Source organism: Nyctereutes procyonoides, unplaced genomic scaffold, assembly GCF_905146905.1.
Source record: "Nyctereutes procyonoides isolate TBG_1078 unplaced genomic scaffold, NYPRO_anot_genome, whole genome shotgun sequence".
NCBI lineage: Eukaryota > Metazoa > Chordata > Mammalia > Carnivora > Canidae > Nyctereutes > Nyctereutes procyonoides.
The window spans coordinates 40,657,419-40,668,878 of record NW_026575133.1 but is presented as its reverse complement, the minus strand read 5'-3'; the positions used below and the strand labels follow the sequence as shown (position 1 = coordinate 40,668,878).

Here is an 11,460-nt window from a genome sequence, read left to right as displayed (position 1 = left end):
GTGGTCACCCCTCCCCTTTGTCCCAGGGTCCCCCACCCCCAAGAGCAGCATAGGGCCAGGAATGGCCCCTCTCCCCTGGCCCCCTCTCCTCAGAGACTTAAGTGTGGGTACTCCCCCTGGGGGTGTAGCACAGACGCCCTATGAGCATCAGTCAGTCAGCCGCTCCCTGATGAACCAGAGGGTTGCACACGTATGCACCTTCCAGAAATCCATCCAATTCTCCAAGGGTCTCAGGTCTCAAGAATGCCAAAAGCCATGTTGTGGCCTGTGAGAAGATGCTACAAAGTTCCATTTGATCTAAATCCTGGGCTAATGAAGGGCCTGTTCTGGCATGGAGGAAAGTGTGTCCTGGCAGAAAGAGTGTGGTCTCAGGCAGGCAGGGTTGGGAAGGGTCTGATTCCAGACGTCCACACTCCAGGACAGAGTCAGGGGTGGGGGGTAAGGAATCCATGAAGGTAGCTTGGGCTGGGGGAGGAACCGCATTTGGGTAACTTGCTGGCACCAAAAGTGGGAAGAAGTGCCCAAGGTAGGAAGTGACTGGCCAGGTAGGAAGCCCCAGCCCCATGCCTGATGTTAGATCTCCTGTGGGATTGCCACCTACTGATTTTTCTGATAGTCCTCTATGGTCTTCCAAAGCTGCGTTCTCACTTCCACTCCAACTCCTTCAAATAGCATCTTGTTTCTGGAATCCTTCCATAAGTAGAGGCCCAAATCTTTTTCCAACCTGAGGTCCTAACCCTGGCTGCTTTTTCCTGTCTTGGAAGTCACCTCAATCCCTTCCTTTAGGACATGCCTCCTCCACTGGCCTTGAAAGGAGTTCCTCTTTCCCTGCCCAGAACCAAACACCTCATTCCTGTGTGCAGCAGAGCAATAAAGAGCAGACCTTCACCTCCGTTATTTTATACATGATGCTTCTTTTAATGCAGCCAAAAATGATATTTGCTTTTCTCGGAACCAAAACCGATACAGGATGCAGTGACCAATTCATTCCTCACAACACCTGGGCTCCTGAAGGGGCCAGAAGACACAAGTTACATCCAGCTTGTCAGGGAGCCAGAGGTGGCATGGGCCCTCGGCCAAGCTCTGGTAGGCCTGCCATGAAGCAGGGCCTGGCCGTGCAGCCAGAGGCTGGCAGAGGCTTGGGGAGGGGGAAGACAGAGGCGTTTGGTCTCTCAGTCCTTTGAATCGGAGACCAAGGGCTGCTCATCAAGCTCAGGCAAGGGCGATCCATCTGCACGCCTGGTGGATTCTAATGGCTTCCAGGGTAGAGAAGGACAAGTGCGGGGGGTCATGACAATCCTTCCAGCCTGCCCTCGGCCAGGGACACTCTTCCAGTGCCTGGGAAGGCCCCTGGAGCATGCTGGTCCACTTCCACCCCCTCTCAGAGACAAGGGGGAGAGGTGGCAAATACTGTTTAAAATAGACTTTCTCGTTTATAAATGCAGCAGAGGAAAGACGTAGGCACCCTTTCTCCAGTTGGCAAGCGAGGGGGCCGAGACACAGGGGCACTCAGCGCGTGGCAGGGAGAGGGGCGGGGGTGGCCCCTGCACAGGCACTTGCCTTCCCCCAGAGGCCTCCACCGTCCGTGGGGTTGGCCTGCCCGGCGCTGCTGCTGCTGCTGCTGCTGCTGCTGCGGCCCGCCCGCATCCTCCCGCCAAGCTGGTGACCCGGGCCCGGGGTCATTGCCGATTTCGGCTGCCCAGCTTCCTGCGATCCTTGTTCTGGCTGCGCTGAGGGTCGTCCATCTTGTGGACTCGGAAACATTCCTTGAGGTTCTGGGACCGGATCTTGGGATTCAAGATCTCCTCAGTCATGGAGCTGGGGAACCAGCCTCTCTCCTGGTCATGCAGACGCTCGCCAAAGATCCACCCTGTGTAGGGATGGGTCGGGGAGGGTCAGGCCGTGGGGGTGAGGGCTGAGGGCTCCCATCCCTGCTGGGATAGAGGTGAGGAAGATGCACGAGCCCGGCTGGCCCTTCCAGAGAGCACCTGCTCGGCGAACCGCCGCTGGACACGCTCAGATCGTGTTTTCCCCTCATAAGCTGGGAAAGCACTGCCCTGACACCCTCCTGGAGGAACCCGGTGTGTCCCAAATGTATGGACTTTGGAACCCATTCCTGAGCCCTCAGCAGCTGTCTGCTGCTCAGAGTGAAGCCAGGCTGCCCCCAAAAGGGAGAGGCATCCGAGCGGACCACGTGGTGTCTCAGTGCCACCGTCTTGTTGGGCAGCCTGCCTCTGAGCCTGGGCCTCGTGGTGGCTGCTTCTGCACATGGGGCTTTGACGCCCCCACCTTCTCCCTCAGACTGGCACAGGGTCCTGGGGGCGGGGAGGGGGTGGCACGAGTGGGGGTGCGCCCAGCCCCCGGCCTCACCATCTTCGGTCTTTTCCAGAATGTTCAGAATGTCGGCCAGCTCCAGTGTCAGCTCGTCCGGCTGCTGGGCCACATACGGGTGCACACACTGGACCTGGGGACAGTCTGAAGGGAGGGAGGAGGGAGGTGACACGTCCTCATCACCAGGTCACCCGTCCTGCTCCATCCACAGCAGGCCCTGGACACACACACTCACCCCCCACCCCGGGGGCTAGCAGGGCAGGTGCGCCTACGCCTCACGTTCCCACAGCAACGGGAAAGGGTCTGCTCAAGGGACAGGAGGGTCTGGCTCCACAGAGAACACGGTTAAAACAGGGGCTCTGGAGGAAAACGATATGCGGATAAAGGGAGGAGCAGTCCGGGAGGGGGACTTCTTTCGGACTTCAGGAGCAACTTGTCAGGCCTGGGATGTGGTGCCGGGAGCCAGTTTGGGGGGCAGGCTTTGGGGGGGCAGGCCCTGGAGAGCACAGCAGGGCTAGCAGCTTCTCTGTGAGGCAGGTGGGCTCGCCCCTTTATATCCTAGAAGATCTTCACGGCTGGCAACCCCAGAGAGCACTGGTGTTTGCCTTTTGGGCCCACATTCCTCTTGGTTTCTTCGTGGCACCTGTCACTTAAGACTCAGGGACTTGTTTCATCAACCATCCACACGTTTGGGAAGCCCGGTCACACCGAAGTCCTCCATCGGGGTTGGCGCACAGGCCCTCGGAGCAGGGGAAGCAGCCACGCGGCCTCTGGGCTGGCTGGCTCGGAGGAGCAGAGGCAGAGAGCCCCCCCCCCCCCACCTGCTTCCTCCACCCTGAGGGCACTTACCCAGCAGCCGGGAAGTGAAGGAAACAAACTTGGTTCTCCGGTTGGGGGCCAGTGAGGTCATCCAACGCTTCATCTCACTCCTGGGACATGGAGGAGGACAATCGCCGAAGCCACAGAGCAAACCACCCCTCACTTCCCTCCGGGCCTGGTGCCAGGCATCCCACAAGACCGCAGCAGGACAGCTGGGGGTGCCCAGCATCCAGCGGAGAGGCACGGGGCGCCCTACTGAATCTCCCTGACACGCGTGCCACCCCAGGGGCACCCCTGAAAGCCGCAGTCTCTCAGACACATTGTCTGGGCGGTGGCAACTGGTCCAAGTGGACCAACTGGGCCGAGGTGGGTGGGTGACCTGTGAGCCCTGTGGGAACGGAGAGCCGAGCACCACACGGGGCTCACAAAACCTCTCCCCCCGCCGATCTCCGCTGTCCCTCCCCGAGCCCCGGGGCTGCGGGGCAGGCGGCCTGGCTGCTCAGGCGGGTGAATGGACGGCCCCGGGCCGCCCAGGGTGTGGCGCACTGGTCAGCGAGGGCCCGAGGGTTCTACATGTCATCAGGAAAGAGAGGCCCTCCTGGAGCCTGAGGCCCCGAGGGACACCCCGACTGGCGGCAGCCCCTGGCAGAAAGCCTCCCCTTGGGGTCTGGGCGGCCGGTGGGCCACCAGGCATGTCCTGAGCCCCGGAGCCTTGCTCCACCTGGGAGGGAGACCCAGGGGCACGGCTGGCGGCGCACGGCACTCACTGAGAGGACGCCTTCAGCATGTAGGTGGCCTCCCGGTCGTCCGCGTTCTCCAGCAGCCGCAGGATGAACACGTTGGCCAGCGTCTGGCCCTGGTCCTCCAGCTCCTCCACCCGGAGGAGGCCCCTCGGGGCCGAGTCAAACACTTGGTACTTGTCTCTGGGGACCCAGGGCGGCAGGGTGGGTGTGTTGGTCCCCAGGAGGCCCCAGGGAACCCCCACCCGCACCCCCGGTCCTGCTGGCCCTACTGTTCTGGCCACTCCTCACCTCATCCTGGAAGCCCCCACCTGAACACCGGTCCCCCCACCCCCAGACTGCCACCTGCCAGGGTGACCGGTGATGAGGAGCTGGCCCAAGCCCCAGCTCTCCCTGCCGCAGGGCAGGGGCCCAGCTGCTCACCCGGGGATCTGCCGGCAGATCACCAGCAGGTCGTTGAAGAGGAAGAGGTAAATTTCCCGGAAGAGTTTCTTGGTCCGCAGGGTTCGGGAGGTCTTGGGGCCTGACATCTGCTGCAGCTCACCCTGCTTCAGCAGCCAGCGGGAGTGGGAGATGATGGGCACGGACTGGGGGCGGAGGGGATGGGGTCAGAGCGGCTGTGCCCCTCCAGGCCTCCTGGGGCTCTGCCAGCCTCACTGGAGTCCTAACCCGAGGACTGGCATGGGGGCACTGCCCGGGGGTGGGGTGGGTAGAGCCGTCCTGGGTAAATGCAGGTAGAGCAGTGCATGTGTGTGCACACACGAGGGTGTGTGTCGCTGTGTATTTGTGCTGGGGGCAGCTGTGCATTTGTTGTATATGTGTTTGTGTGTACTTCTATGTATATGTGCTTGTGTCTAAGTGTGTCTATGTGGACTCGTGTGTACACCTGGGTGTATGTGTGTGGGAGGGGGCACCTGTGTGACGGTTGTCATTCCCCACCAGGCTCGGCCCAGCAGGGCAGAATCAGAGCAGGAGCCAAGTTCACAGCAGAGAGGAGAGAACTGGGTGCCATGGGACAAGCAGGCCAGGTCTGCAGGTACCCACTGCAGGGCTCAGGGGGAGGCTCCTGGCACCCAGCGGCCAGACCAGCAGGTGGAGATGTGGGGGGAGCCCAGAAGCCCATATCTGCATCCTCAGCCAGGGCTCACTTCCTAAACACAGCAGGACCTCAGGGACCCCCATGTGCACTGTGTCCTCATGTGTCACCAGAAACCTGGGTCCTGGGGGCTCTCCGTGCTCACAAATACCTGAAGCTTTACATAAAGTTGGGGAGGTCGGTAACTGTGGTCAGATTTTCAGTCCTCCTCCCCCCATTTAAGAATCCCTGGAATGGTCCCTGTCACGTGCTTCATGTCCACTAACTGCTCAAGGTCACACAGCCAAGAAACGAGAGCATGTCACTCCAGGGTCCTTGCACACCATCTCTCAGAAGATAAGCACAGGCCAAGGGGATGGCATGGTCACAGGGGGCAGGCAGGGTCAGCGAGAGGTGTCAAGAGAGACGTTAGTGAAGGTGACACTGCACTGAGACACAAGGGGGGCCAATCATTGGACTCGACCAGGGACAGATACTCCAGGCCAGACCGGCTGGGGACACGGGGATGGGCACAGGCTCACCTTGATCTTAAACTCCATCTTCTTCTGAATGCTGATCATCTGCTCTGTGCGGCTCATTTTCCTGACACCCTCGTTGCACGCTTTTACCACCTGGCATCAGAAGGGGGACACATGAAGCCAGGTGCAGCCAGCTGTTCGCGGCCCCTGCCTTTGTCCACTCTGGCCCCAGGGCGTGAGCAGACACTGCCTGCAGCCGAGCCTGGCTGGCCTGCTGTCGGTTATGGCTCGCGGTCCTCATTGAAATCATTAAAAAATTGCAGTAATTTTACATGAGGAGCCAAACCAGCTTAGAAACCACAACCCCTTTTTGCAAAGATTACAGGTGTACGTGCCAGTTTGCGAGGTCAAGCACCCGCAGGTCAGCCGTGAGGTGTGGGATAACTGGTGAACTTTACCCTCTTCTTTTTATGAACACTTGCTCAATTTTTTTTCTTTGTATTGAACGTCAATTACTTTTATCAATTAGGAAAAAAAAAACCCACCTTTGTATTTTATTTAGTTTTTCATGGGTTTTATTTTTACGTCATCTCTACCCCCAACAGGGGGCTCGAACCCTGAGATCAAGCATCACATGCTCTACTGACTGAGCCAGCCAGGTGGCCCTAAAAATACACCCTTATTAATAAGAGAAGTAGGGACGCCTGGGTGGCTCAGCGGTTGAGCATCTGCCTTTGACTCAGGGCGTGATCCTGGGGTCCTGGGATCGAATACCACATCGGGCATCTTGTGGGGAGCCTGCTTCTCCCTCTGCCTGTGTCTCTGCCTCTCTCTGTGTCACTCAGTAAAATCTTTAAAAAAAAAATAAGAGAAAGGTAAAGTACAAGAAACACAAGTATAGCTTTCATTAGAAGGGAAAGAAAGGGAGGTGACAGCAGAGGAGAACTTAGGCACCAGGCTCTCAGCACGGTTGCCGGCACAACTGAGCGGCCCCTGCACCTCGGCCTGAGCTGGCTTGGGGCCCCAGCAACACCGGGAGCCACACGGATGGATGGCACCCAGAAGGGACACGGACGCCATCGCTTCCAGCACCGCCCTACCCTGCTGGCGACGCCCAGGAGGAACCGCTCCTCCAAGAGCGAGGACTGGACACGGCTTCTTCACCTGGGGCGGGAAAAGCAGGGCCAGTGAGTCCTTGGGCAGACAGGAGGGGCGAGGCAGGGGGAGGAGGTGTGGGGCGGAGCTGTGTCAGGGCCCAGAGCCAGATCCAGCCCCCAGGTCCGTCCCAGGGCAGGAAGATGCTGGAAGCAGGCTGGGACAAGCCTGGGGCCTGAGGACGCCAGCCGCCTGCAGAGGGGGCAGCTGATGAGAGAGCCCGGCGGTGGGTGGCAGTAGAGGTCACCTCGGCTGCTGCTGGTCGGGCCCTGGCTCGGTGACAGCAGGGGCGCTGTCAGGCCACATCTGCTCTTTTTTGGCTCTTTTTAGGTGAGTTTTTCTTTCTTTTTTTTTTCTTTCTTTCTTCTTTCTTTCTTTCTTTCTTTCTTCTTTCTTTCTTTCTTTCTTTCTTTCTTTCTTTCTTTAATAATCTTTACGCCCAACGTGGGGCTCGAACTCACCACCCTGACATCAAGCTACCCCACGTCTGCCTTTGGCTCAGGGCATGATCCCGGAGTCCCAGGATGGAGTCTCACATCAGGCTTCCTGCATGAAGCCTGCTTCTCCCCCTGCCTGTGTCTCTGCCTCTCTCTCTCTCCATGTCTCTCATGAATAGATAAATACAATCTTAAAAAAAAAAAAAAGCAGATATTAAAACAAATTTGCAATTTCCAAAGACACACGGACAGGGGAGAAAGCAGGACCAGACGGTGGGCGGCAGGTATCCGGACAAGGAAAACAGTTTATGGAGGAAGAGGAAGCACAGCTCACCATCTCCAGTTCCTTGTGGGCCTCCAAAGCAGTGCACTCGCGCTCAGACCTTTCTTCCACTCTCTTCAGAATGTTCTGAGCACAGGAAAATCTGTTTTAATTTGACCACATGTGGCCTTCCCTCTCCTCCTGGCCCCCATGGACACAGGGCCTGCCCTGCCCTGCCCCGGGGGAATGCCCTCATCTCCAAGTCGCAGTGACCCTGAGACTTTGTTAACCCTCCTCTTACTGGTGAAAGTGCCTTTTTTTTTTTTTCCAACCGTTTCATTTTCTTGGATTAACAAAATGATGCTCTCATCACCTTTGCCTCAAAACGTGCTTCCTGGAATGGCTCCCTGATGGCTCCGGACCACCATCCGGCCTGCCCTTGCCCCGCGTTTCCTCAACACAACACTCAGCTAGGTCTTGATCTTACTTTTGTTGGTTTTCGTTGTAGAAAAATTAAGATTTTTACATATCTGTATATGCTCTTTTCCTGTAATTTCTTCAAAGTTTCTCCGGTCTTCTGTTTCAGTTTTTCCAAGTTAAGAAACAAATTTCACACGTAACCCCTTCAATGACCAGCGTTCTGGGACTTGGGTTTGTGCCCCCTGAGCTCTCTCATAGCGCTCTCTCTGGCCGCCCTGGGCATCGGGGTGGGGCGGGTGGGATTGCTTCCTCTGACGCCCTCCTCTTTGGTTTCAGGCCTCTGGGCCCGGTGCCCCTGGCCCCAGGCTGTGACCTCTACTCCTTATTGCTGCTGCCATGGAGCTAGCCAGCTGCCCCAGGTCTTTGGTCTCCCCCCGTCTGACCTCTGAGCTCCCCTCACTGTGGCTTGCAGGTCATCCTCTCAGCTGAGAGCCATGGCCAGGTCCACACCATCCACTCCCCTGCGGGGTGGACCGAACAGCCCAGCAGCATGCAGCAGGCCCCGGGGTCCCCACTGTACAGGTGATGCCCCCTGCTCCAGGCTTCAGGAAATGTCACCCCCTCCCGGCTTCCCTGGCTCCAGCCCGCCTGGCCTTCCTCCTGCCTCACCCCTATTCCTCCTTGGGCACCGTGTCCAGGGCTGGGTCTTGGGACCCCTTTCTCTCCTTGTTTGGTCTCTCTTGCTAAATGCCACCTCAATGCTGAGAAGCCCTGCACTGACTTCACCCCTTTAACTCTGAACTTAGGGACTTGCTTGCTCAGGGCTCTCGAGCTCAGCTGGGTCACACCCAAACCCCCGACTGCTCCCGACCCTGTCTCCCCACCTTTTTTTTTGTTGTTGTTCTTCTCCTAAAAGATTTCATTGGATCAAATAGTAGTTGTCTTTCACTTCCACTAAAACCAAAGCTTCCCAAGCATAGAAACCTGTGGATATATCTGTGACCTTTGGCCCCAGGACAGACTAGCAAAAAGTAGGCACAGTACTCAAAAAATTGTTTGTGGTATGAAAGAAAGGCCAGTGCAGACGCAGACCTGAGCCATCTTCAGGTTTTGTTCATAACTGTTTTAAGACAACTCATCCATCCAGTCTGCTCTCCCACAGTTCAGATGGGGAAACTGCTCCAGCTTAGACTCTTCCTCCCTCTTACCCGGAGTAGCAAGCGGGCACCTCAATTCTGATTTCCCTCCTTCCCTCCAGACTCTCCCCTCCTCCCTACCCCCCACCCCACCTTACCCCTTCCCCCAGGCCAAGCTGCCTTTGTCCAGTAGCTTCCAGACCCCTTCTGCCATTTGCACTCCTGCTCTCCTGCCCATCACTCTGCACAGGCAGCCTTTGCGTGCTCTCACAGAAGGCAGTTATCAGGCGACTCCCCGTCCTGCCGAGGAATGAAGCCAGCATCTTACCTGGTCCCTCAAGGCCTCAACTGACCTTTCACCCAATCTGCACTCACTCCTGTCAAGTTCCCTCAGCTCACCACTGGCCTCCTGGCTGTGAGCCTCGTTGCCCCAGGGCCTTTGCATAGGCGGTTGCCTGTCACCTGAAGAGCTCTTCTCTGTCAGCCCAGTCTCTGCTCAAATGTCAATTGTCTGAGAGTCTTTCTTGAGCCTCCCCAGCTGACGGTGGCCAGGCAGTGACCCCCTATCAAGTACCCCGCTTCACTGTCCTCACAGCCATGACCACCTCCTGGTTTGTGTGTGCTTGTCGATCTCTCTCCCAGACTGCAGCTCACTGGGAACAGGGGCTGAGTCCCCCACTGCCTTAGGATTTGTGGAAAAATTGAATTCCTAGAAAGCTAGCAGAGACCTGGAACAGCCAAAGGCAACGGCCTGCAGCGAGAGAGGTGTACGCAAGCCCAGGGCTCGTGGTACCTGGATCAACAGCTTGAGGCGCGTGATCCTCTGGAAAGGCAGGATGAGGAAGGAGGACAGAGGCAGCCCCCTGCACTTGGGGTCCAGCTCCAGCTGCGCAATCAGCTCCCGAAAGGCCGCCTTCTCCTGGCTGGGGACACGGACACAAGGGTCGGTCTCGGGCGCGCAGGAGGCGTGAATCGGAAGTGCGTCCGCAGCCCCGGAGGAACCAGACAGCCCACGGGCACCGAACACACGCTGACTGCTTTTCATGTAAAATAAACCGTTCAGGTACAAGCCAAATAACAATAGTGGCTTCACAGGCCTGGCCCATGAAAACGTAGCAAAAGATGCCATGTGTGGGAAGGTAAGAATTGCTCGTGTGGCCAAGTCCATGACTCAGGCGCACAATTCAGTGATTTGCCCAGCAGGGAGCCGTGGCAAGGTGAACCCACGTAGTGACAGAAACAGCAGCAGGCTGGGGGCAAGGGCCAGAGGGACTTGCGCTGTGCCTGCCACCAGAGATGTCCCGTGTGCAGGCGCCTGGGCAGGGGGCAGAGAGGGGGCCGCCTAGACCACGGCCCCAGGGACACCTGCTCGCCGCCTTTCCACAGATGCCCTGCCCGAGGGGCACCCCAGGGTACCTGGGCCCTGTCCTGCTGTATGCTGGCTTCCTTGGTGTCTGTCCTCAGAACTAGCGTCCTGATCCCCTCCCATCCGTTTTCAACCCCCAAACGTCCCAAGCCCTGAAAGCTCCATTTTAAAGCATCCACGAGTAGCTACGTGGCTTGATGGCAAGCCCAGTGAAGCCGAATGCCAGATTGTTGCTTCCCAGAGAGCTCTTTGGTGCTCCGGAGTCGAGCTAAGAGCACATCACTGGTTAAACCGTCACCGAAGCATGGCATAGAAGTGTGAAATGTTTAAAAGAAGCAAATTGACTGAAAAATCACCTCATCGACTGGAACTCCAGGGAAGCTGACAAGCGGAGAAGTGAGTAATAAAGTCAAGGGTGTTGCTGGAACCCCACAAAGGCTCCCCCGCTGCCCCATCCTCACCTTTGTCTCTATCTCAAGCCGTCTTCCTGAGCCCTTGGGCATTGGGGGGGTCCTCCCAGCCTCAAACCCTCTCTGCCAAACCTCATGGAGCTCAGCCTGCCGCTCTGGACATGGGGCTGGTGGGTGCCACGGCTGCCTGTGTCGGGGTCACATTCCCCTAGTGACCCTGACGCCCCGGGCATGTGCCAGGCTCGGGTACTCTACTGGGAAAGCAGAGGACCAAGGACCACGGCTGATGTCCCCGTGGAAGTGGTGACAGCCCGCAGCCCGGGACGGGGACACTCACAGCAGCTGCTTGTAGGTCCTCTCCTGGTAGGTCTGGTTGCTGACGTAGGTGATGTACACGGAGAAGTGGTTGGCCGCGTAATGGTACACGATGTCGCACACGTCCGAAATGACGATGTTCTCCTCCATCCGGCGCTCCAGTTCCAGGAGAAACCTGCAGGGCGCGGGGTGGGGGCAGTGGCCCGGGTTAGGGACACGCAACAGTGACACTCAGGACACACCTCCAGCCCCTGGCCCGGCTCGGACAAGGCAACGGACGCGGCAGGACGTGATGCCCACACTGACGGCGTGGTTGGTCGCATCGAGGAATTATCTGTTCAGTGTTTTCAGGTAATAGCCTCAGGGGTATTTTTTTAAAAGAGAGTGAAAGAGACCTTATGTGTGACACACACACTGGTGAGCTCCCTGATGAGGCAACAACGGGGATTTGCTTCAGAAGGCTCCCGGGGTGCTGGGGAGGGGTGGGGTTGCGAGCAACTCTAGATGCTGGGCTG

General features: G+C 57.8%; 1 protein-coding gene across 1 annotated transcript in view; it reads right to left on the bottom strand.

Annotated features, from left to right (window-relative positions):
* Positions 1 to 894: 894 nt before the first annotated feature.
* NGEF (neuronal guanine nucleotide exchange factor) overlaps positions 895 to 11,460 on the bottom strand; it is a 39,209-nt gene continuing 28,643 nt past the window's right edge. The window contains exons 5-13 of the mRNA XM_055346357.1: positions 10,968 to 11,120; positions 9,648 to 9,777; positions 7,371 to 7,445; positions 5,508 to 5,597; positions 4,314 to 4,477; positions 3,918 to 4,073; positions 3,181 to 3,260; positions 2,371 to 2,475; positions 895 to 1,870 (exon numbers count right to left, since the gene is read on the bottom strand). Coding sequence (XP_055202332.1) covers positions 1,680 to 1,870; positions 2,371 to 2,475; positions 3,181 to 3,260; positions 3,918 to 4,073; positions 4,314 to 4,477; positions 5,508 to 5,597; positions 7,371 to 7,445; positions 9,648 to 9,777; positions 10,968 to 11,120 — 1,144 coding nt within the window. The 3' untranslated portion in view covers positions 895 to 1,679. The remainder of the gene's footprint in view (positions 1,871 to 2,370; positions 2,476 to 3,180; positions 3,261 to 3,917; positions 4,074 to 4,313; positions 4,478 to 5,507; positions 5,598 to 7,370; positions 7,446 to 9,647; positions 9,778 to 10,967; positions 11,121 to 11,460) is intronic.